This window comes from Epinephelus moara, chromosome 22 (genome assembly GCF_006386435.1).
Source record: "Epinephelus moara isolate mb chromosome 22, YSFRI_EMoa_1.0, whole genome shotgun sequence".
Taxonomy (NCBI): domain Eukaryota; kingdom Metazoa; phylum Chordata; class Actinopteri; order Perciformes; family Serranidae; genus Epinephelus; species Epinephelus moara.
In genome coordinates, this window is record NC_065527.1 from 1,671,623 (window position 1) to 1,693,183 (window position 21,561).

General features: G+C 44.1%; 1 protein-coding gene and 1 long non-coding RNA gene across 3 annotated transcripts in view; one reads left to right on the forward strand and one right to left on the reverse strand.

Moving 5' to 3' along the window:
• Nucleotides 1-21,561, forward strand: part of kiaa1522 (KIAA1522 ortholog) — a 54,916-nt gene that overhangs the window by 5,763 nt on the left and 27,592 nt on the right. The window contains exon 1 of one of the 2 annotated variants that reach the window (XM_050035404.1): nt 11,001-11,537. The exons of the other annotated variant lie outside the window; for it this stretch is intronic. Coding sequence (XP_049891361.1) covers nt 11,396-11,537 — 142 coding nt within the window. The 5' untranslated portion in view covers nt 11,001-11,395. Of the gene's footprint in view, nt 1-11,000; nt 11,538-21,561 lie in introns of those variants that run through there. 2 annotated transcript variants of the gene reach the window in all.
• Nucleotides 17,789-21,561, reverse strand: part of LOC126384510 (uncharacterized) — a 250,992-nt gene continuing 247,219 nt past the window's right edge. Inside the window, exon 3 of the long non-coding RNA XR_007569294.1 lies at nt 17,789-18,931. This is a non-coding gene — a long non-coding RNA (uncharacterized LOC126384510). The remainder of the gene's footprint in view (nt 18,932-21,561) is intronic.

The window sequence follows — 21,561 nt, forward strand, 5'->3', positions numbered from 1 at the left end:
GTGTTTCTCCCTGTCTATCCACATTTGTAGTCCGGCTTTCAAGATGCAAATATCTCCATATTGTCCAGCTGACACTCCATCAAACTTTGTATGACAAGACCAGCCACTTCACCTTTGCGCACCCAGACAACTGCAGCCTAATGCTTGCTGACAGGGCCGTAGTCACCATATACATTGAGTGGGACACATGCCCCCCCACCAATGCCCAAAATGTCCCCCCAATATATAACTGAAACTGAAAAACAAATATTATCTTGGAGGACATCACTGCACTTGGTTGACTATTTTCTATGATCTTAGGTGTAAATATTGCATGTTTCTTTCAGATAAAACACATTTTTGACTTGTGAATGAGTCAATGGAATTTCTTGCAATAATGAAAAAAGACTGGCAATCATGTCCGCCTGGCACAAACCACATGTTTTGGACAGCTGTGAAGTGACAGAATGTCCCAGCATCATGGTTCTTATATTGCCAGATTCCAGAGAGTCTCCCCTCTTCATATATGGCAGAATATGTCAACTTCCAACTTGCTATGGTGAGATACATGTAAAAATGTAAGAATTTAGTCACACGAATTTGTTTTTGTTTTTTCATTGATATAAAAATTAATATAAAATACAGGCACATAGGAGGACACGGAATGATGGCAAATCTGGTTAGCCCAGATTGTCCTGAAAAAAACAAGATATAGCATGTGTATGTAGCCTTTATAATGACTGTGATATGAGCTTAAAAGTAAAGCAGTAAAAATACCCCAAAAATGCCTAGGGCCCATAGGGTTAAAAAGTACCGAAATAAGGTACCGTTTGGTACCGGTACCGAATTCCAGATACCAGTACCGGTACCGTATTGGTTCAATTATGAACGGTACCCAACCCTAGAAAGCACCCTAAGCGACTAATGGAGGCAACAGCTTTTTAAATTGGTCTGATATTGAGAGAGAACGCTGCAGCTGCAGAAGCCAAACAGGTTGTAATCTCTACAGGCAATTGAGCAATTTACGTTGACTAAAGTGTTCCCCTCTATCTCTCTCAATATGAGAGCAATTTCAAAAATTGGCCACTTAGACTCAAAAACATTGGAAAAAAGCGTCCAGGTTAAAAAATAGTGAAGCTTCCCTTTCACTGCTTCTTAGTGCAGCACTTTCTGTTTCCACCATTTCATCTGAGCGTGTTTCTGTTTGATGTAGTGGCCTCAGTAATTCCCACATGGAGCAAAAGAAATCTATATTTCCTTCGCTCATATAACAGATGTTAATCACAGTGATGCAAACTGATTCATAAGTGTGTCATAGAGGAAGTGTTGCATGTACGAGGAAACTACATGTCAGACACAGAAGATTCATATTTGTCGTAGTGTCCAGACGTTTGACGTGATGTTCCAAACACAGTGACCCTACTCTCTCTCTCTCTCTCTTGTCTCTGTCGCAGTGACATGTAGCTGTCACCATAATGTGTCTTTGTTGGTGTGTTTCCATTGGCTGTGTCACCCCTGCATGACTGCTCCGATCTGCTCGTCTGTGATCTGCAGCTCTGCAGCCCAGCGCTGACTGCCGGCTATATTTTACAGAGATTCCTCTCCTATAAAAAAAATAACACTCTTTGATGTGCTGAATTCCTGAGAGCCGTGCATCAGAGCCGCGCGTGTGTGTGTGTGTGTGTGTGTGTGTGTGTGTGTGTGTGTGTGTGTGTGTGTGTGTGTGTGTGGAGGTCTCTTAGCGTGTATGTGTGGCAGCCTGGATGCCAGATTGGACCTGGAGTTATGCGATGGAGAGGAGAGATTACAAGGAATCACAAAGCCCCATTCAGCCTTGAGAGGACTCTTAGGGAACAGTCTCTCAATGCTTTTTTAATTAGAGCGACTTCTCAGCACACACACACACACACACACACACCTATGTCTCTTTGCCTTTTCATTACAGCATATTACGGTTTTTGATTTGCTTCTCTGATTGGCTAACACCCTCTGCTCAGCGCCGCTGAGGGTGTGTCCGTCTTCACTGCTCCTTATTGTGTAATCAGTGTGTGTTTAAAGTTGTGTGTGGACATCTACGGCGCTGTGTGACGGTGTGTATCAGAGGGTGTCTCTGTGTTTGTGTGTCAGCAGCATATTGCTGGGCTTAGGGCGGCGCCAACCCAGCGCCAGCGCTCATTACATCACCTCCACACACACACACACACACACACACACACACACACAAGGGCGTATAGAGCCCCCGCAACTACCTGCTTTGTCCAGCGCGGCCCGTCTTCGGCTGCTGGCTGTTTGAGCAGTGAGGTCATTCTGCACGATCTCTGGGATCCCGTCATTGTTTTCTACATGTGTGAAGCTGTGTGTTTGTGTGAGAATAGTTTTTATTGTGTCACAGATGCAGGCTTTGTAAATCTGTTTGTAATGGATCCCATTCTTTTCTTGATGTCCTCGATCTGTGTGTGTGTGTGTGTGTGTGTGTGTGGCTGCCACATCACAAAACACAGTCAGGCTGTGTAGATTCACAAACTGTAATGCAGATTACAGAGCTCGCAGAGTAATTGAGGAGCCAACAGCTCATTACACAGAGAAGGTTGTACACAGCCTGAGCTCTATTACAGGCCACAACTCAGGGCCACTTTAATACAGGGTGACAGGATGAAGGCGGCGAGCAGAGGGTAAAGAAAGGCACGCCGCACACAGGGAGCAGTGTGAAAGTTTAATGCAACTTCACAGTGTTCCCTGCGAACATCATTCACCGCTCACTCACACACACACACACACACACACACACACACACTTTGATGAGCGAGGTAATTTTACCTGGGTAAGCAGATACCTCCGACCCTCATCCATCACCGCGGACCTAAAGCCGTGCCGGTGAGGTAAACGTCACCCAGGCAACAGCACTGTGCGGCAGCAGGAGGCTCGGTGTCGGAGTGAAACTGCGTTTAATGTGAGGACGTACAGTAGAGCAGCCTGCGGAGACGTGCTGCAGCAGAGTGGGAGAATGAAAAGACGATCATAGAGAGAATGAGAAAGCATGATAAGAATTGAGGTCACACACACACAGCCCCCCCCCCCACACACACACACACACACACCCCCACTGTTCATGCGTCTGCGTTAATCAGATTTAATTTCAGCCTCATGATGTTACGGCCCATCTGCACACAGGCGCAGCAGAGAACACAATTTTTAATACAAACCCAATCCCAAAAAAATGGGGCCACTGTAAATACAAACAGGAAACAATGTGCAAATTTGTTTTGACCTATATTCAATTAAATACAGACCAAAGACAAAATATTCAGTGTTCACACTGATGAACTTTATTGTGTCAAAGATCACATTCTGGGCACTTTGCTCTTTTTATTAGATCGGAAAGTGTAGCGTGAAATGTGCAAAGAAAGAGGAGGGATGACATGCAGCAAAGGGCTGGAGTTGGAATCGAACCTGCGGCGACTGGGGCAAGGACACAGCCTTTGTGAATGTGGCACCTGCTCTATTATTATTTTATTTTATTCTATTTTATGTTCTAAAACTGTTGGGACAGGAGCAACAAAAGACTGAGAAAGTTGTGGTGTGTTCAAAAAACACCTGTTTGGAACATTCCTCAGGTGAACAGGATAATTGGTGACAGCTGATCATGACCGGGTATAAATTAGGGACATCCTCGAAAGGCTTTACAGGCGAGGACGGCCTGAGGATCACCACTGTGTGAAAAACTGCTTCTGCAAACAGTCCAACAGTTTAAGAAAGTTTCTCAAAGCACCACAGCAAGAAATTTACAGTCGGAGAATCTGGAGAAATCTCTGCCTGTAAGGAACAAGGCTGAAAACAAGTATTAAATGTCTGTGACCTTTGACCCCTCAGACTGCACTGCATTAAAACCAACATGAGTGTATAAAGGATTTTACTACACTTTGGAAAACCGCTGTCAGTAAACGCATCGCTGCATCAACCAATGACAGTTCAGACTCTACCATGCTCCGCCCACATCTCTGAGCTCATCTGAGACGGACTGACACAAAGTGGTCTGACCTGTACATCATGGACGTCGTGTCCTCCGGGACCATCCAGACTGTTACCAGCTCAACGTTCAAAGCATCTGTGATGGGATGGAGGTGCATCATGGGTAACTCCGCATCTGTGAAGGCTCCATCCATCATCATCCTCACTGTGACCTCGTCACATGTCCACGTTTGGTCATGGACTTTCCACGTCCACATATGGCGTCCAAGGTACCCTGGGTGTGTTGGTTGATGACGTTCTGGGACGCCGTGTCAACTTCAGCCTGTTACATGCATTGTCTGTTTTCAAAATACACTTCTGTTTTCACAGGAAATGTACAGTTTGATACAGTCTCTTTCAAAATAAAAGCACTTCGTCGGTACAACACTGCCAACTGACTTTTTTTTTTTTTCTAACGCACATGGTTAGGTTTATGAGAAAAGAACAGGGTTTGGCTTTTCAATCTTGTGTGAGGCAAACACTGCTCTCTCAGGCGAAAGATGGTGTTTGCTGGACCTGCCCACCCCACTCGGACTTTCGTCGCCTTAACTTTTGTCCTTGTCCCGGCACATTTCCCCCTGACGCCACTGGGGGACGTTAAAATATAACGGCAAGCAGCCGTGTATCATGCCGACGTTAACGGACGCCTTTTTTTGTTGGTTTCTGACGCTGCAGGTCACTGTCCAAGCGCTGGATTTCAAAGACTTTGGAGTGAGACCTGGCTCCACCATGAATGCTGAACGGCACATACAGGTTTTGGAGCAACATACGCTGCCATCCAGACGACGTCTTTTTCAGGGATGTCCCGTCTTATTCCAGCGAGACAATGAGACACGTTGTGACGTGTTCCAACAGCGTGGCTTCGTAGTGACAGAGTGCAGGTACCAGACTGACCTGCCTGCAGTCCACACCTGTCTCCCACTGAACATGTGTGGAACATGATGAAACGTTGAACCCTGGAAAAAAATGTCACTTTCAAAACTTCAACAGTTATTGTCCTCAGTTCCCAAACACTGACTGAGTGTTGCTAAAAGAAAAGGTGGGAAACGCTCCTGTCCCAACTTTTTCCACAGCGTGTTGCAGCATCAAGGAGAAATAATAAAGTTTATCAGTTTGAACGTTTGATACCTTTGTACTGTATTCAGTTGGATAGAGGTCAAACAGGATTTACAGATTATTTCTTTAGAGACTCGTGCACACACACTCCCTGTGACACCTCATGCAGATAACACACTGATACACCACAGGAAGAGGTTTCTAAAACGTACCTATGATCAGCTCCAGAGCTCCTCTGCAGAGGTACAGTATGTTTATGGAATAAGAGCTAATGGGTTGTTTTATAGGACAGAGAGTGTGTTTGATGTGGCGGAGAGGCAGCTGGAAGACATCAGCGTGGGACAGAGGGAGTGGGAGTGTGTATACACAGGGATATACAACTGATTTACCCTGAAGACTGTGTGTGTGGCTGCTGTTACATAACGTGCTGTAACAGATACACCTGCTGAGCGCTGTTTACCTGATCCAGCTGCAGAGGAGAACAGAGCAGACGATGACAAAGCAGCTGAGGAATCCAGTTGGTCCTGAGTGAAGTGACATCAGCGACCATTTACAGTGTGTTCTGAAACATCACCAGGAAGTGACTTTATCACTGACGTGTTTGTTTCTGCTTTAAGCTGCGACGCTATACTTTGATTTATCACCTGACCGGCCTCTTCCCTCTCAAGCCCAAATTCACAGATCTATATTTAGCGGCCCGCAGAGAGCTGTTCATTGATTTTAGTCAAGTTCTTCACATACTGTCCCACCAGTAGGTGAGGACAGTAACATCAGCAGGTTAGACCTGCAGGGGACATCTGTACAGACATAACTACTGCAATTTAAAGTTGCTCCACCTGCAAGCAACAAGTATTCCACCTTCTTTCTACCAAAGGTAGTGCGTTAGCATGTGAAAACCTGCTAAAAATAGACTCCTTCCCCAGGACCAGTGGACCAGAATCATGTACAGGGCTCTGTCGCAGACCAGTATGCCTTTCTGTGTGCGTGATTCTTTATGGTGTGTCACGTTTGACGTCACAGACAGGCCAGACAACAGGTTAGAGGCTGTTGAGCACACAACAATGTGACGACACTTTCAGTGAAGTACTGTGGAGAAAAAGTCAAAATGACATGTTTCCAAATATAGTCGGGTCTAAATTATATTTGAATAGGATCCTGTAGTTCTTATGACTAAGCAGAAGGTCTGAGAACTCACAGTGACATTAAGAGTCAAACATGACAGACACAAACTTTAATGGACCTGGGATTTGTTCCGTGATCTGATTGGAACTGATAACTTTAAAAAATATATTTACCCAACCCACTTTTACCCGAGACATTACAGACCCAACCTGGTCCATGTCCAAGAGCAGAGAGACCCAAACCCCGTTCTAGGTCTGTGGACCTGTCAAACTTGTAGTTAAAATTGACACTAAAAATGCCGTTCTACTGTTAAAAACATTTTTCGTGTCAGATACAACATACGCTGTACGTGACAGTAGAGGAAATTGATTTATTGTGTCAGTTCGACTTAAACCAAACTTTTAAAATACATGTAGACATTAATCTGACTGAAATCGTACTAAATCAAATTTCTCAAAGTCAGACGAACACACCCAGATAAAGTGATTGCGAAATTACTCCAGCAGGTCAGGTCTCTGGTCCGATGGTCTGGGTCTACCTATGAAGACTTCCTGATTTAGAGCAGTGTACATTTTGTACTTTTTCCAATCTTCAGCAGAAAATATGCTGCAAGTAACAAAACTCTTTCCATTTTGCAAGTTATTACCTGAAAAACAAACAGCAGCTGCAACAAAGGAAAAATTGTAGTTGTACCACCCGTTACTCTCCATGCCTGTAGATGGCGCACATTTGCATCTGAGTCCTGCACGGATCCATTTTGAAAACCTGCACCTGCCCATACCCATAAAGCTCAGTATAAAAACTGACTCATTACCCGTCATTATGTCTCAGTCAAAGCTGCACCATGATCAGACCCCCCCAGGCTCCAGTCCCTCACATGAAGCTGGTTCTCCGTTCTTGAATTGGACGTCTCTTTGACTGGATGGTGAAAACATTCAATCACTGCCAGGTTAGGAAACATGTTAGCATGCTCCTTTCAATACCTTTTTTACAACATTTTAATAATGTTTTCCAACATTTTATGAACATTGTTTCAGAAATTTTCATAACATTTTTCGGACATTTCTTTTAATATTTTTTGGGGATATTTTCATAATATTTTTCAAACATTTCATTAACTTTATTACATTTTATTAACATTTTTTTCAGAAATTTTCATAACATTTTTCGGACTTTTTTTTTTTTTTTTCCCCAACATTTCTTTTCATATTTTTTTGGGAAATTTGCATAATATTTTTCAAACATTTCATTAACTTTTTTACATTTTATTAACTATTCAGAAATTTTCATAACGTTTTTTAGAAATTTTATTATTATTTTTCAGACAATTCTTTTAAATTTTTTTTTGGAAATTTTCATAATATTTTTCAAACATTTCATCAACTTTTTTTTACATTTTATTAACTATTCAGAAATTTTCATAACATTTTTTAGAAATTGTATTATTATTTTTCAGACAATTCTTTTAAAAATTTTTTTGGAAATTTTCATAATATTTTTCAAATATTTCATTAAGTTTTTTACATTTTATTAACATTTTTTTTTCAAAAATTTTCATAACATTTTTCGGACATTTTATTTTTATTTTTTTCCAACATTTCTTTTCATATTTTTTTTTTTGGAAATTTGCATAATATTTTTCAAACATTTCATTAACTTTTTTACATTTTATTAACCTTTTTTTTTTTTTTTTTTTCTCAGAATTTTCATAACATTTTTCGGACATTTTATTTTATTTTTTTTCCAACATTTCTTTTAATATTTTTTCAGAAATTTTCATAATATTTTTCAAACATTTCATTAACTTTTTTTTTTTTTTTTTTTACATTTTATTTTATTTTATTTTTTCGGACATTTCATCAACATTTTGTTGGACGTTTTATCAAGATGTTTTTTCTGACATTTAAATACTATTTTTTTTATTACCTTTTTTTGATTAGATGTCAAAATATCAAACATATACTGCACATCTTTTGACTTTGTTTTATTCTGAAAAATTAAAAATATATTTTTGTTCTCACCTGCTGCCCACCTGCGTATAGTTCTCTTTTTGTGTGTGTGAATTTATACATGTTTTTACCTGTTACACAACTTTTTGAGGGTTACCCATCAGGCACCTGACCTGATGCAGGACTCTGGCACAGGTTAGACTGAACCTGCAGCTGGATGCTATTGAGTGCTTTGCATCAGTGACTGTGTCCTCAGGCGTCTTATTGTGGTGGCAGAGCTTTGCCACAAGATGGGAGTGCTGGGCTGATTCACTGGATGTGGAAATGAAACTGTAAAGAGCTGCATTAAGGAGAATAGATGGCATCAGTGTCATATAGGTCAGCCTGTGATGACTGCTAGTATTTTATTTTGCAACGTCTTTTTGAACAAACATTCTACTCCAGGCCCCCCCCCCCCCCCCCCCCCCCACTCTCAGCCGGCCCTGGTCTCAGTCACACACTCTCCAATGAGTTCACACAGAAACATTTACAAAGGTGCATTTTCTCATCCCGTCTCAAGGCCCTGGTGATGGTCACCCTGACAACCACTGCTCCTGAAGACTAGTCCCTAACAACCACATTCCTCCACACAAACGTCCTTTAATGTGAACATGCCTACGTGCACGCTCACATGCACTTGGCCTGGCTCGCTGCGCTCTCTTTTGAGTTCCCTGCAGCTGTCAAAGCCGAAAATCTGTGCTGACAATGACACACACTTTGATCACACTCATATTTAAATGTATCTGGGGCATGTTTGGCACGTTGTAGGTGAAGGCAGGGTGCACACACACACACACACACACACTCTATCTGAGTGCACTCCCACAGCTCACAGTACTCCACCAGCACAAATGCACTGGGTGTGGTTCTGGTGGAGCTACATTAAGAGGCTGCATCTCTCCTTTATTGCAGATCATTTTACACTCAGCGATGAAGAGCGAGTGATGTCATCCTTTAATCTTTCATCTCTCTGTCACACAGATACATTCGAACACAAGCGTTCATGTTTGGAAATTCACAGAAACTCCTCCTGCTCTTCAGACACCAAATCAATTCTTGTTCCAGATAAACGAGGGATAGTAAATTCTTTGCTCAGTAGTGCGGCACATCTCCTCTTCCTCACGACTCCCCCACTCAGTAAATCTGCTTTTTATTGGAGCTTTTTATCTTCCACACAGCAGAGGCGGGGGGGTGGAGAGGAAACGTGATCAGGGTGGCCGTGATGAGGAGGAGGAGTGTGGTTTCACTTTATTCCTCTTCATCATCGTCTTCCCTTCCTCTTGCTCCGTTTCGTTCACGTGATGTGAGCAGCGTGCTACATGCTGAGGGTGTCCGTGTCACTCCTCTTCCTCCATGTTTCTCTCTGACCTCAATCTGGTTGGATGACTGTTATCGATCCTCCAGCTCTGGGAGAGGTGTCACCGGCCTTTATTGATGGTAAAGGTCATGACATCATCACTGTGGGACGTACCCTGCCAAGTCATCATGGAATTCAGGGACTGTTCAACACTGTTAAGAGACAGAGAGGGAACAGAACGTAAGGAATGAGGAAGATGATGATGTATTACTGCTGTCTCACGTCCTCCAGACTAGAGCGGGACATTATCTGACAGAGGACAGGAGACGCTGTCTCACGTCCTCCAGACTAGAGCGGGACACCAAAGTCACACTGGAGCAAACACTGCAGACCTCCTGCAGTGTACCTGTAGGTGACGTTAGGGAATCTGTCCTCTATAGGGCGTTAAATCTGCCCACAGTTCAGTCTGCAGGTGTCTGCAGGTGTTATGACAGTGTTGGTCAGTCTGTCTGCTCTGTGTCACATTTTGCTGCAATAAAAATGATTAAAGTCGATGAACAGACTGAAAACTTTATCTCAGGAGGTAAATATATACCGTATATGTGTGGTAAATATCACAGTCATATGGTATCGTGGGTCTTCAGGTGATTCCCTCCCCTAAGTGCTTCCTGTCTATATTTGCTGCCTCATGTTTGCTAAACGTCGCCTCACATCACATCTCACGTGTCGTTGCTCTGTTAAACTGAAGTAACGTTGCTTCTCTGGAATCCACCATCATCATCATCATCATCATCATCATCATCATCATCTCTGTTCCTGTTTCTCACCTGTCTGGCTCAGCATCTGTGTTTCCTCTGAGCAGGAATGTTCCCATCTCAACACAAGCTTTCATCTGTCCGACCGGTTGACTGGCACATATCCTGCTCTCTTTAGTTTTGATCCAACTCTGTGTGTGTGTGTGTGTGTGTGTGTGTGTGTGTGTGTGTGTGTGTGTGTGTGTGTGTTGTGAGGAATTTCAAAAGGTGCCAGACAGCAGAGCAGCACCTGTGAAGATTGCTTGAATTATTGAGCATCCCTGCTCTGTTTTTAGTTTCACTCTTCCCTTTATCTCAGTATTTATTACCTGCTTTTGTCGCTCATTGGTACATAAACACCACTGATCTCTGTGTGTGTGTGTGTGTGTGTGTGTGTGTGTGTGTGTGTGTGTGTGTGTGTGTGTGTGTGTGTGTGTGGAGGACTCTGTGTTTTCTCCATCTCCACGTTGTGTTGACAGAATCTGTCAGCGTTGCTTATAATGGTTTAAAATAAAGACGACTGCTCACTCACAGAGGAGATCAGGACACACACACACACACGCTGAGAGGAAGGTGTGTGTGTGTGTGTGTGTGTGTGTGTGTGTGTGTGAGAATCATTACAGGATCTATGTTACACAGATAAGTGTGTGTATGTGTGTGTTTGTGTTTTCTCCTCCTCTCCTCCAACACTGAAACCGCTCAGCTCGGCAGCTCAGCGATCACAGAGGCAGAGTGGGAGGGGCACTTACACACTAACACAGTCACACACACACTTGGTGGATGCTGCCGTAGCTTCAGCAGCTGGATGTTCAGGCTGGGAGTGTGTCGGCTCGGAGAACACGACTGATTTGAGTGTTTTTGCGTGCTGGATCTGTGTGACATCATCAGAGCTGTTTGTTTTACAGGAATGGTGTCAGTGGGTCTGTAGCACACGTACACTACACCGAGTGTGTGTGTGTGTGTGGAGCAGGACTGAATCAGCAGGAATTACTTGACCAGAGGGATCGAGGAGCGTGTTACTGACTCTGACTCAGGGTGTGTTTCCACGCAGAGGAGCGAGGGGCTGCGGGGACGTAAGAGAAGGAGTACAGATGTAATGTCACAGGACGGCAGGATGACAGACCCTCTGTAGGGGCTGCAGACGCCCCACCATGGGGAACAGCCTCCAGAAGAAGAAGAAGGAGGTCCAGGCAGAGGGAAACTTCTCTGCACCTCCATCTCCCTCCCCGAGCCTCAGCAGGGACAAGCCGAAAGGTTTCTGGCTGTTTGGACACAGAGACAAAGTGAAGACAGGTAAGACGAGCGCAGGACGTCTCGTTGACTGACTTCACTTGGATTTTTAAATTCAGTCATGTTTGGAATGTGAGCGGTCGGAGAAGTGCTGCTGGGTGTGTGTGTGCTCGAGTGCATGTGAAGTCCTCCACGGTGCTTTTCAGATGCAGATCGACAATATTCCCGTGCTGACTTCACCTTCGTCAGCGTCAAGGCTTCCTGCTTATTGCACAGTGTGCAGAGGAGGGGTGTGTGTGGGCACGAGTGTGTGTTTGTCTCTCTGTTTGTTCCGGTGGATTGTTTGTCCTGCTGACAGATGAGGAGTCACTGAGGGTTTTAATTGAGGACAGACTCTGAGTTTGTCCCAACCTCCACAGTACCACAGTGTGTGTGTGTGTGTGTGTGTGTGTGTGTGTGTGTGTGTGATCCTGACTCTGAGAGTGCGTATTATTGTATGATCCTGTGACTTGTTATTGCCAGACCATAATACCTGCAGAGGGAAACAGCTGATCCTGTCTCTGTTAACAGTCCTCAAAGCAACAGAAACTCCAGACAAACAGGTTTCACACACACTGACACACACTGACACACACTGATTGTCAGATTCATCTTCAGAGGATGACGCTGACATTCTGTGTCTCAGGTGTTGCTTTCTGTTTCAGGTTTTCTGTGTCTCAGGACTATTTTTACTTGACCTGCATTTCTCACATAGTTCTGTTTGTCTCTCTTCTGCCTCTTTTATTATTGACAAAATGACTTGAGTTTTTTGGACACAAAACACTTGTAGCAACGTTACAGCTGTAATAATAATAATAGTAGTGGTGCATTTTATTTATAGGCGCCTTTCAAAGCACTCAAGGACACCTTACAAGACGCTGTTAAAAAAAAAAATAGCAGCAATGTATCCACAGATCATGAAGTCAAACAATTAATGTTGTTAATAAAACAACTAGACATAAATCATAATTATAAAAATCATGTGTAATATCATCATATAACGTAACCGTCAGTGCAAAATCCTTGTGTCACCATTAGATCAGGCTGAACATGGCAGCTTGAAAATACGTGTTTTCAGACAGGATTTGAAAGAGATGTATTTTAGCCACCCAGAGGAAGTCCCACTCAGGAAGGTGCACTCCATCGTCAGTATTTTCATTGCCTCAATAATCCATATTTTATTTTTAACAATGGATCCAATTATTATGTGTAACTTGAAAGCGGTTGCAGAGAATTATCACTGGACTCACTGGACAGCTCTCCACAGCTTTTTAGACCCAACAACTCTGCTCTGCTCTCACCAACCTCATTTCCAGTCTCAGCAGGCAGCTGTTTTCAGTAATAAAACCAACTGTACGCTACCTGCTCGGCACCAATCAGCAGATAGACGACAAATTTAACGACTAGCTGGTTAACAAAGTGGAGCATTTAGCAACTACAGAGAGCGATGTTTCTCCTTGCGCAGTTAAGCTGGAATTCCACTGGATGCGTGTCCGTTGCGGAACGGCTGCGCTGGTTATCCGCTGCGTGCTCCGCCGTCCGTCAACGCCCATCGGCTGCGTTTGCAGCTTCGCCGGACAGCGGGAGTCACGAGGACCCACGAGATCTCGCGAATTCACGCATAATTGCACGATATAACAAGATGTCGTTTCTATAAACAACCACAAAACCAGAGGAGTAGTAGGAAGACATCTGGGTGCACCTCCATGATTAACATCTCCTTGTCCATGGTGTCAACGGGGTGAAATGACGTCTGAAACCTCTGACCTGTTGACTTCAGGCCTGCCTCCGCCCATTATGACGTTTTCAAGGTGTAGTGCAGGGAAATATGATCCGCCGTGAACACTGTGTATTTTATTTTGAAAATTAGCCGGATGTTTTATTTTGTTTCTGTGCACGACTTCCTGCCCTGCACTATCTGCCCCGCACGATCTGCTGCTTTGTGCTCCGGCGTCCGGCAAAAATAGAAGTCCTGCATATCTGTTGCGGAGGGCTCCGGAGCGCCGCAGCTGTGACGGATCCGGAACGCAGCACAGCCGCAGCCGGTGGAAACACACACATTGACTAGAATTGAAACGTATCGTCTCCGCTGCCGTTCCGGAGCGGAGACGCAACCAACACGCATCTGGTGGAATTTGGAGGTTAGAATTTATCAGTTTTTAGGTTGTACAATCATTTTGATCAGTGTTCGGCTCGTTACTCTAAAAATGTAATATATTACTCATTACTTGTTACTCCTCTCAAAAGTAACAACACCACTTTACTTATTACGCCTTGCCAACATATCTCCCCAAATTCAGATGTGTCTCTGTGTGAATGTCAGGGTGATCACCACTAAGTGTAGCTAAGGTTTGATAGCTTCTATTTACCTGGGGGTCTTCTGTTGCCTGTGAGCGGTATCTTCCCAACGCTCTGCCCAAAAGATGAGAGTCACTCATGGAGCAACATTTCATCCACCACATATCCAACCACAAGCTCCATCACTTCTCTGTGTCTGCAGCTGTCCACCAGTAAAATCCAGTTTTGGTTGTTTAGCCAGTGCAGAGCTACAGCCGACCTAAATCCAGTTTTGGTTGTTTAGCCAGTGCAGAGCTACAGCCGACCTCTGCAGCTGAGGAGGACTCACCTTTGGTGGGGTGTATTTCCTGGAGCTTCATGTTGTTGTGTTGACGGTCATATAGTAGCTGAGGTGTTTCAGACTGGAGGTTTGAGGATGTGTTTTTGGCAGCAATGGAAAGAGTTTTAGTCTGTCTACCTGCAGCAGCAGAGTTCTTGTCATCTTTCCTCTGACAAGTGATGAGAATATTTCATTTAAAGATGCCCAGATGTTTCTGTCTCTTTTATTTCTACAGTTGCTTTGGTGCGTTCTCCATCACCTTGGCAAAGACTGTCACCTGTGTCACCAGCATACACCTGTGACTAACCATCTTTAAGGCATAAATGAAGCTGATGTTGGCCTACACACAATTTCATTTCATTTTCTAACAGTCAACTTGGCTCTAGGCGAGCTAAACCATGTGGCAAAGTTTTAATAAAACACGTCCACTGTTGCAGCACTGTTTGCATCAAGCTGACATTTTAAGTCACTTCTGATAAAGTGTTGATGGACAGATGCTGATGGAGCACTTTGTCCACCACAAACTCTCCACACATCTGTGTTGCCTCGTTCATTAGACAGCTGTCATAGTTATCTGTCCATTTGTTGGACGTGTCCATCTGATTGTGTCGTTAGACAGCATGAAATATGACGACATTAGCTGGAACCAAACAGCAATAACAATCAGAGCGAGACTCATCAGTGCATTTTTCTTGTGGGTGTGTTTTCTGTTGCAGTTTGATTTCCAGATTAGAGAAACACAACCGTTTGATGCTGCAGCCTGTTGTTGAAGGCGCAGATGTTTCCAGTCAGTTCCCGCAGCTCAGACAAAGTTGTGCTAAAGTTTTGGATGGTGATGGCGTATGGCTAAAACCTGACCACATGAACAAGCAGGACCATCTCTGTGTCCATCTCTATATCGGAGGAGGCGTCGGGGGAAGCATGGAGAAATGAAACATCGGTTGTGATCCCAGCAGCTAGCAGGATCTTCTTTGCAGAGCGTCTTGCCAGCTATTTTACATTTGTTAGATAATAAACTTGACGACCTCCATGCCCACATCAGTTTCGCTATATCAGGAACTGTAATGTCCTTTGTTTCACCTAAACCTGGCTAAATGCTGGAATACCGAACAGCGCCAATCAACCAGGTGACTCTTTTTCCATAAACAGATCTGACAGAGCAGGAATATTGAGACGCTGTCCCATTCCTGCTCATCCACTCGAAAACGGCTACAGTGGGGAGTTGCTGCCTGCGTGAGCCTGGATGAGCGACCATGCGGCCAGTGATGTCATGGATGGAGCCGATCAGAAGCTGCACCACAGTCCTGCATGGGTCCATTTCTGAAAACCTGCACCTGCCCATACCAACCTGTTACCTGTCGTTATGTCTCAGTCAAAGCTGCACCATGATCANCCTTCCACCACATCAAACCTCCAAAGGATCCGAACTCCATGTAGGCTGCCACCTCATCCTCGGGCTGCAAAGTTTCATGGCTGGAGTCCTCCACGTCGGTGACCAATGTGACCACGGGGTCAAAGGTTACACAAATGATTGATGTTGCAACAGCAGGTTCATTTATAATGGTCTTGATACACAAATGATTGATGTTGCAACAGCAGGTTCATTTATAATGGTCTTGATGGTTCAGTTCAGCCTTCGGTGCATCTTGTGTTTCACCAACATGGCTGAGATGGCTCCATGATGCTGCTGGTTTCCATGGTAACAGCTGACCCTACTGAACCCTGCGTGTTAATGGTATGAAGATGTGTCGACTTTCAGTGAAACAAAACTGAGCATTTAAAGTCTCTCCAAACATAAAGACTGTGAGTGTGTGTGCAGAGAGACAGATAATGAGTGTACGTGGACACAAACACATCTTGATTTCATTCCCTGTCAGGGTGGTCGATGTCCGTGTGTGTGTGTGTGTGTGTGTGTGTGTGTGTGTGTGTGTGTGTGTGTGTGTGTGCTTCTGTTACCCGGTAGTGGCCGCCTCATTCACCAGCAGTTTATTCAGAAACTCGGGGTGTGAATGCATTCCTACATTCCAGCCCATTTTCGTACGCATGAGCGACCATCCAGCACACAAACACACGACATCTTGAAACGAGGCTCGGCTCCAGTTTTTTTAGGTGATTGCAGCTGCTTTTTGTTACACAATACCCCAAAATGAAGGCAGATTGAGCAAGAGGAGGAAGGAAGGAGTGGATTGTGTTACATGTCAGTGCTCACATGTTCATGTGCAGCTGTGTTGATGTGATTCTCTTCGGGCTGGGTGATAAAACAATAACGATAATTACCTTGATCAAATTTTCCTCCATTGAGATAAAATACATGTTCGAGAAATCCTCCATGTTATTAAACCAGCCATTCGCCCATACAGGGGGTGGTGATGTACTTAAAACACCAGTTTCCATGAAGGGTGGGAATCACGATACGACATCATCATGATACTGAAGTCACGATGTAGTGTTAAGAAGGCCGACTTTTTGTCCCAGTCCACCGCTGGATGTTGAGCTCACGCTGTTTGAGGTTTGAGGTCAAATCTCTTGTCAACTTTATAACTGTTTCAAAGAGGATTTTTACACATCCCAGATTTGGACACATTGACACCTCCCTTTAAAATGAGCCTGTCAGCGACTGAGGAAAAGCCAGCTGGAAACATGAGAAAACAAAACCACCTTGGATGACCTTGACCAAACATACAGTCAGAGCCAGGCGTTCAACGTGTGACGTCCAGTCGTTTGCCAGCCTGTGAAGTGTTGTGATCTCCGACATAAACAACCTCTCAGGTGTGTGAAGGACACAGGCGGGGCGTCTGCTTTGGATCATGACCAAAACCACAGACGTGACATATTTCGGGAGCACATGGTGAGGATCTATTCACTGAGAGCATCTTATGCATGTTCATGAGCCTGCTGCACCCTGAGCTGAGTGACTGCAGCACAGAGACCGTGTAGTGTGAAGCTGCTGCGTCTGCTGCACCTTTATTTGTTGCATGTATTATTGTATGAAAGGTTTAGTCACGTTACCTTTGGTCACGTTATGTCTTATCGTTCTGCTGAATGTTAGTCACGTTAACTGAAAGTCGAACTTCTATATTCGGCACATTGGTAGCTGTGTTGTAATTCTGACTGAACATTAACTCCGGAGTGAGGAAAAATGAGCCTGATGAGATTCATGTTTGAGGCACTTTTATGGACAAAAAAAACAAATTCCAGGTCTGCTGTTAATATTTGTTTCATCTAATAAGATATATATCATGATATATATATATGTAAGGGATAATGCCCGACGAGGTGTCCATTATCAGAAATGAATGGACGACGCGGAGGCGTGAACCGTCCGACGCGAAACACGGTTCACGTGTAGACACCCTGCAGCCAATCAGAATCGAGTATTCACCCAGACCATGGTATAAATATGTATATAAATATATATATATATATATATATATATATCCCACACCACCACACTTTAAGCGGGATTTATACTTGTGCAGCAGACCCTACGCCGTTGTGAGCATTTATTCTTGTGCGGTGGTGTGTCTGTGTCACTCTGCAGTTACACCTCCAAAACACTAGTTGGCGGTGGAGTTTCTGTGAAGTGCTGTAAAGTTTAGTTGATTCAAAACACACATTAAACACACATTAAACACACATTAAACACACATAAACACATTAAACACACATTAAACACAAATTAAACACAAATTAAACACACATTAAACACACATTAAACACACAAACACATTAAACACACATTAAACATGGCTTAATAGAGACAGTTTCAAACACAAATCAGCTTCACTATAACTCGCAGCATTCACAGACAAACACTTGTCTTTATCTGGACACATTTTCCCCACAAATACAACATGCTAACATTATTAGCGCCAGCCTATGGCATTTTACATTGTATAAATTAGCCTCAACAATCATAAAGAGACAAAAGGAGGAGACAAAGTGACAAAACCACAGAGGGAAGGCTACAAGAACAGCAAACCAAAGAGGCTAAATAACTATAAAGTCTGTGTGTCTTGCTTCTGTAGGAGAGGTGGAGGGGTCTTTTGATTACCCGTGCCCGGGGGCCACTGTCTCATAACCTGCCCCTGACTTTATGAATCGTCTCTGAAAAAAGGGAAAATGTTTTTCCAGTTGACAAAGACAAAATTAGGACTTTTTAATCTGGACTCTGCACAGTTCCACTATCAGCTCATCAATACAAGCTTTAGTAATCAGTGACTCTGTGTGTGTGTGTGTGTGTGTGTGTGTGTGTGTGTGTGTGTGAGCACACAAAGTGTTAAACAGTGTTGGGAGTGGAGACGTTGCCAGCTGAGCTCCAGAGTCACAAAGACGCCCGTTCATGTGGTGATGTGAGTGTGAGGACGGAGGCTGCAGCCGATAAGATTAGCTCACTGTGAGCTCACTCTGCTGCATCCACAGGTGCTCAGTGACACAGAGGGAGACACACACACACACACACACACACATCTGTACAGACACACTGACTCTGCACTGTCATCCTTTCATTCTGCTGATGGGTCTCCAGATGTTTTATATTACCTTTTCATGACTGTCCACTGTGGAGGGAGAACCTCAGCTGGCTTTGATCAGACTGTCTCAATGATCCATCTAATAAACTGCCGTCACTGACCACGTTTACACGCACAAAATATTCTGTTTTATTCCCTTATTCTGAAAGAGACAATATTTAAAAAAAAAAACAAAAAAAACAAAAAAAAACTGTTGACAAGCCCCGTCTCCACCAAACCCTTTCAGTCCAGCACCTTTGGAACCAGCAGTAACCCTTCAGACATGGTACCTAGACCCTCGGTCTGTTCAGACAGTCCTCTTAAATGTGGGCGGGGTTGTTGTCACTCACTGCTCCGTCCAGCACTCGCTGTATTTCCTCATCAGCGGTGACACAGATGGAAGTCTGCACCTGGTTTATCGTCCACAGAACGAGGCTGCACGCCCACATTTTCAGAACAAAATAGAACAGGCTGCAGTGAGAGTCTCTCTCCATGGGATATTTAAAAATAGCAGCTTTGTGCATTTAGTCCTTCTCAGGCAAGCTCAGGGGTTTAGTGTTGCTGTAGCCCACAGGAAGTGAGGATTAGAATATATGACCTTCACATAATCCGCTCCAAATTAATCTATATTTTTAAAGTCATTACTAAAAGTGTGTGTCATATAAAAACTAAAGTGATGGTCAAAGTTGTCACAGTGAAATTTAAGGTGTGCTGATGGATTCACGTCATCAACTCATGCATTGAGTAACATTACAAGTTAACGTTCCACCTTAAAAGTTGCCGGCAGTCGGCCCAGTGAATGAAGTTATTGTTTCTCAGACTCCAGCTGCTGTGAGAGGCAGCAAAACATCCATCCCGCCCCACTCTGACATTTGCTGCCTTAACTTTCATCTTTGTCCCGCCATGTTTCCCCCTGACGCCACCAGGGGCTGTTAAACTATAACAGCACCTCAGCCACATATCATGCCGACATTAAAGCACGCCTTATTTCGTTGGTTTCTGACGGCGCAAGTGCAGAAGTGCTCTTTACATGACCTGTCAGAAATTCAGAATATTGTCATGTTCAGATTAATAATGGTGTACCAGTGTGCATGTAAACGTTGTCACTGTAAACTGAAGTATTGTGACATATTGTTAAAATCACAGACCTTCACACTCCCCTCTGCTTCCTCTCCTTCCTTCTTGACCTTGGATCACCAGCTGGTTATTTATCTTTCTATCTGCACATATACACAGTCACATTCACACTGACCTGACGCCTTTGACTCTGCACAAAGCAAAGACTGTAACTTTAGGGACGATGAAGGACTGAGAGGTGAAGTAAAGTGATGACAGAATGAGGGAGTGAGAGCAGAGAGAAGGTGACTCTGGTCTAGAGAATATAAAGGGGATGTAGAAGCAGAGGGGAACACGTTGTATAGGACTGTGTGTAATTCGAGAACAAAGCCAGCAGCAGATCTCCCCACCATGTTCATTACGACTGTCTTGTGCGGGTTGTGATATTCCATATTCCTTTATCCTGCTGCCGGGTAAGGCTCGCCCTAAGCCTTTTGATTTCTGTAAGCTGGGCTAAGACGCTCTCCTCTTGGTCCTCCTTTGAAGATCCCATTTACTGTGAGCCACTGTCAGAGCCATGGACTCCCTGCAGAGGGCTTAGGCAACACGCAGTTGGATAAAGGGAGGATGACTTTTTGTCTGCGCTATCTATCCCTCCTACGCCTCGCCCCATCTCGTCTTCCAGCCCTCATCTTTCATGTTCTGTCGCTGTTTCTCTCTGTGCATCTCGCCGCTCTGCTCTGCTTGTCATGTGGGTGAGAAATACCTGCACACACAGGTGTGTCTCGACTGCATTTAACCTCCATGCCCCTCATTTCTTTTCTACTCTTTTTAAAGCTTTATTTCTGAGAGGAGACAAAACAATAGGAAGAATGACGGAGTTGTTCTTTAACCAACCTCTGTCTTCTCCACACAGCTCCCTGATCTGTCTGTGTTTTAACTGAAAACCTCTCAGTTCTGTTTCTGTTTTGTCATCATTAATTCTCCACCTGTACCATCAAGTTGTTGCCCGTTGCACCAACGTGTTGCCAGAGTGTTCTTTGGAGATGAAGGGTGATGGTTACCTCCGTCCTCTGTCCTGTCCTCTCGTGCCCTTTAGCTGCAGGAACTTTTGTTTTCTTCCTCTAAATGAAAGGACACTTTGTGCAGCATGCAATTGTGGTTCGTCTGCATACTCTGGTCCTAAATGTAGCATGGGAATTTTTTAGCTATTGGATGGCATCTCTGGGCCTCTTTACACTTTAGTAAGGTTAACCCTTTAACAGGATCCACAACTCGTTAGTTAGTCTCATGCATGCAACGAGAAAGTGTACGTGGATTAACCCTGAGTTTACTATGTGAAGACTGGAGCCCACAGACTGAATAAAATAATGGACGTAGCTACAGTCATTGGTTTGTGGACTGTCACCATCTTGTATGTTTGGAGCCAGAATTAATCCTATTTTAATGAGAGGGTGGAGTTGTGGTGCAGTGAGTCCAGCCCGTTCTCATTCCCAGCTTGTCAAATACCACCGCTTTGTCAGTGATTTCGGTTTCAGACATCAACGCAAAAAGGCACCTTTCACTGCAGTATGATACGCCGCACGCAGCAATGTGATATAAGCCCTGTTTCCACTGAGCTGTTCAGTTCAAATTGTTTCTGCCTCCACAGTGAAAAGTTGTGGATGGTCCCAACAGAAGCGTTCCGTACTGTCCCCATGTTTGGTCCCCCCTCTGTTGGGGTACCTAGCACACAGATCTGGTACTAAAAGGTGGAGCTGTGAACACTGCAGTCTGATTGATCAGTAGAGGACGGTCACTCTGGTTTTATGTAACCTCTGTTCATACATCAGTAAACTACAACTATAAAATGAAAGAGAAAAAA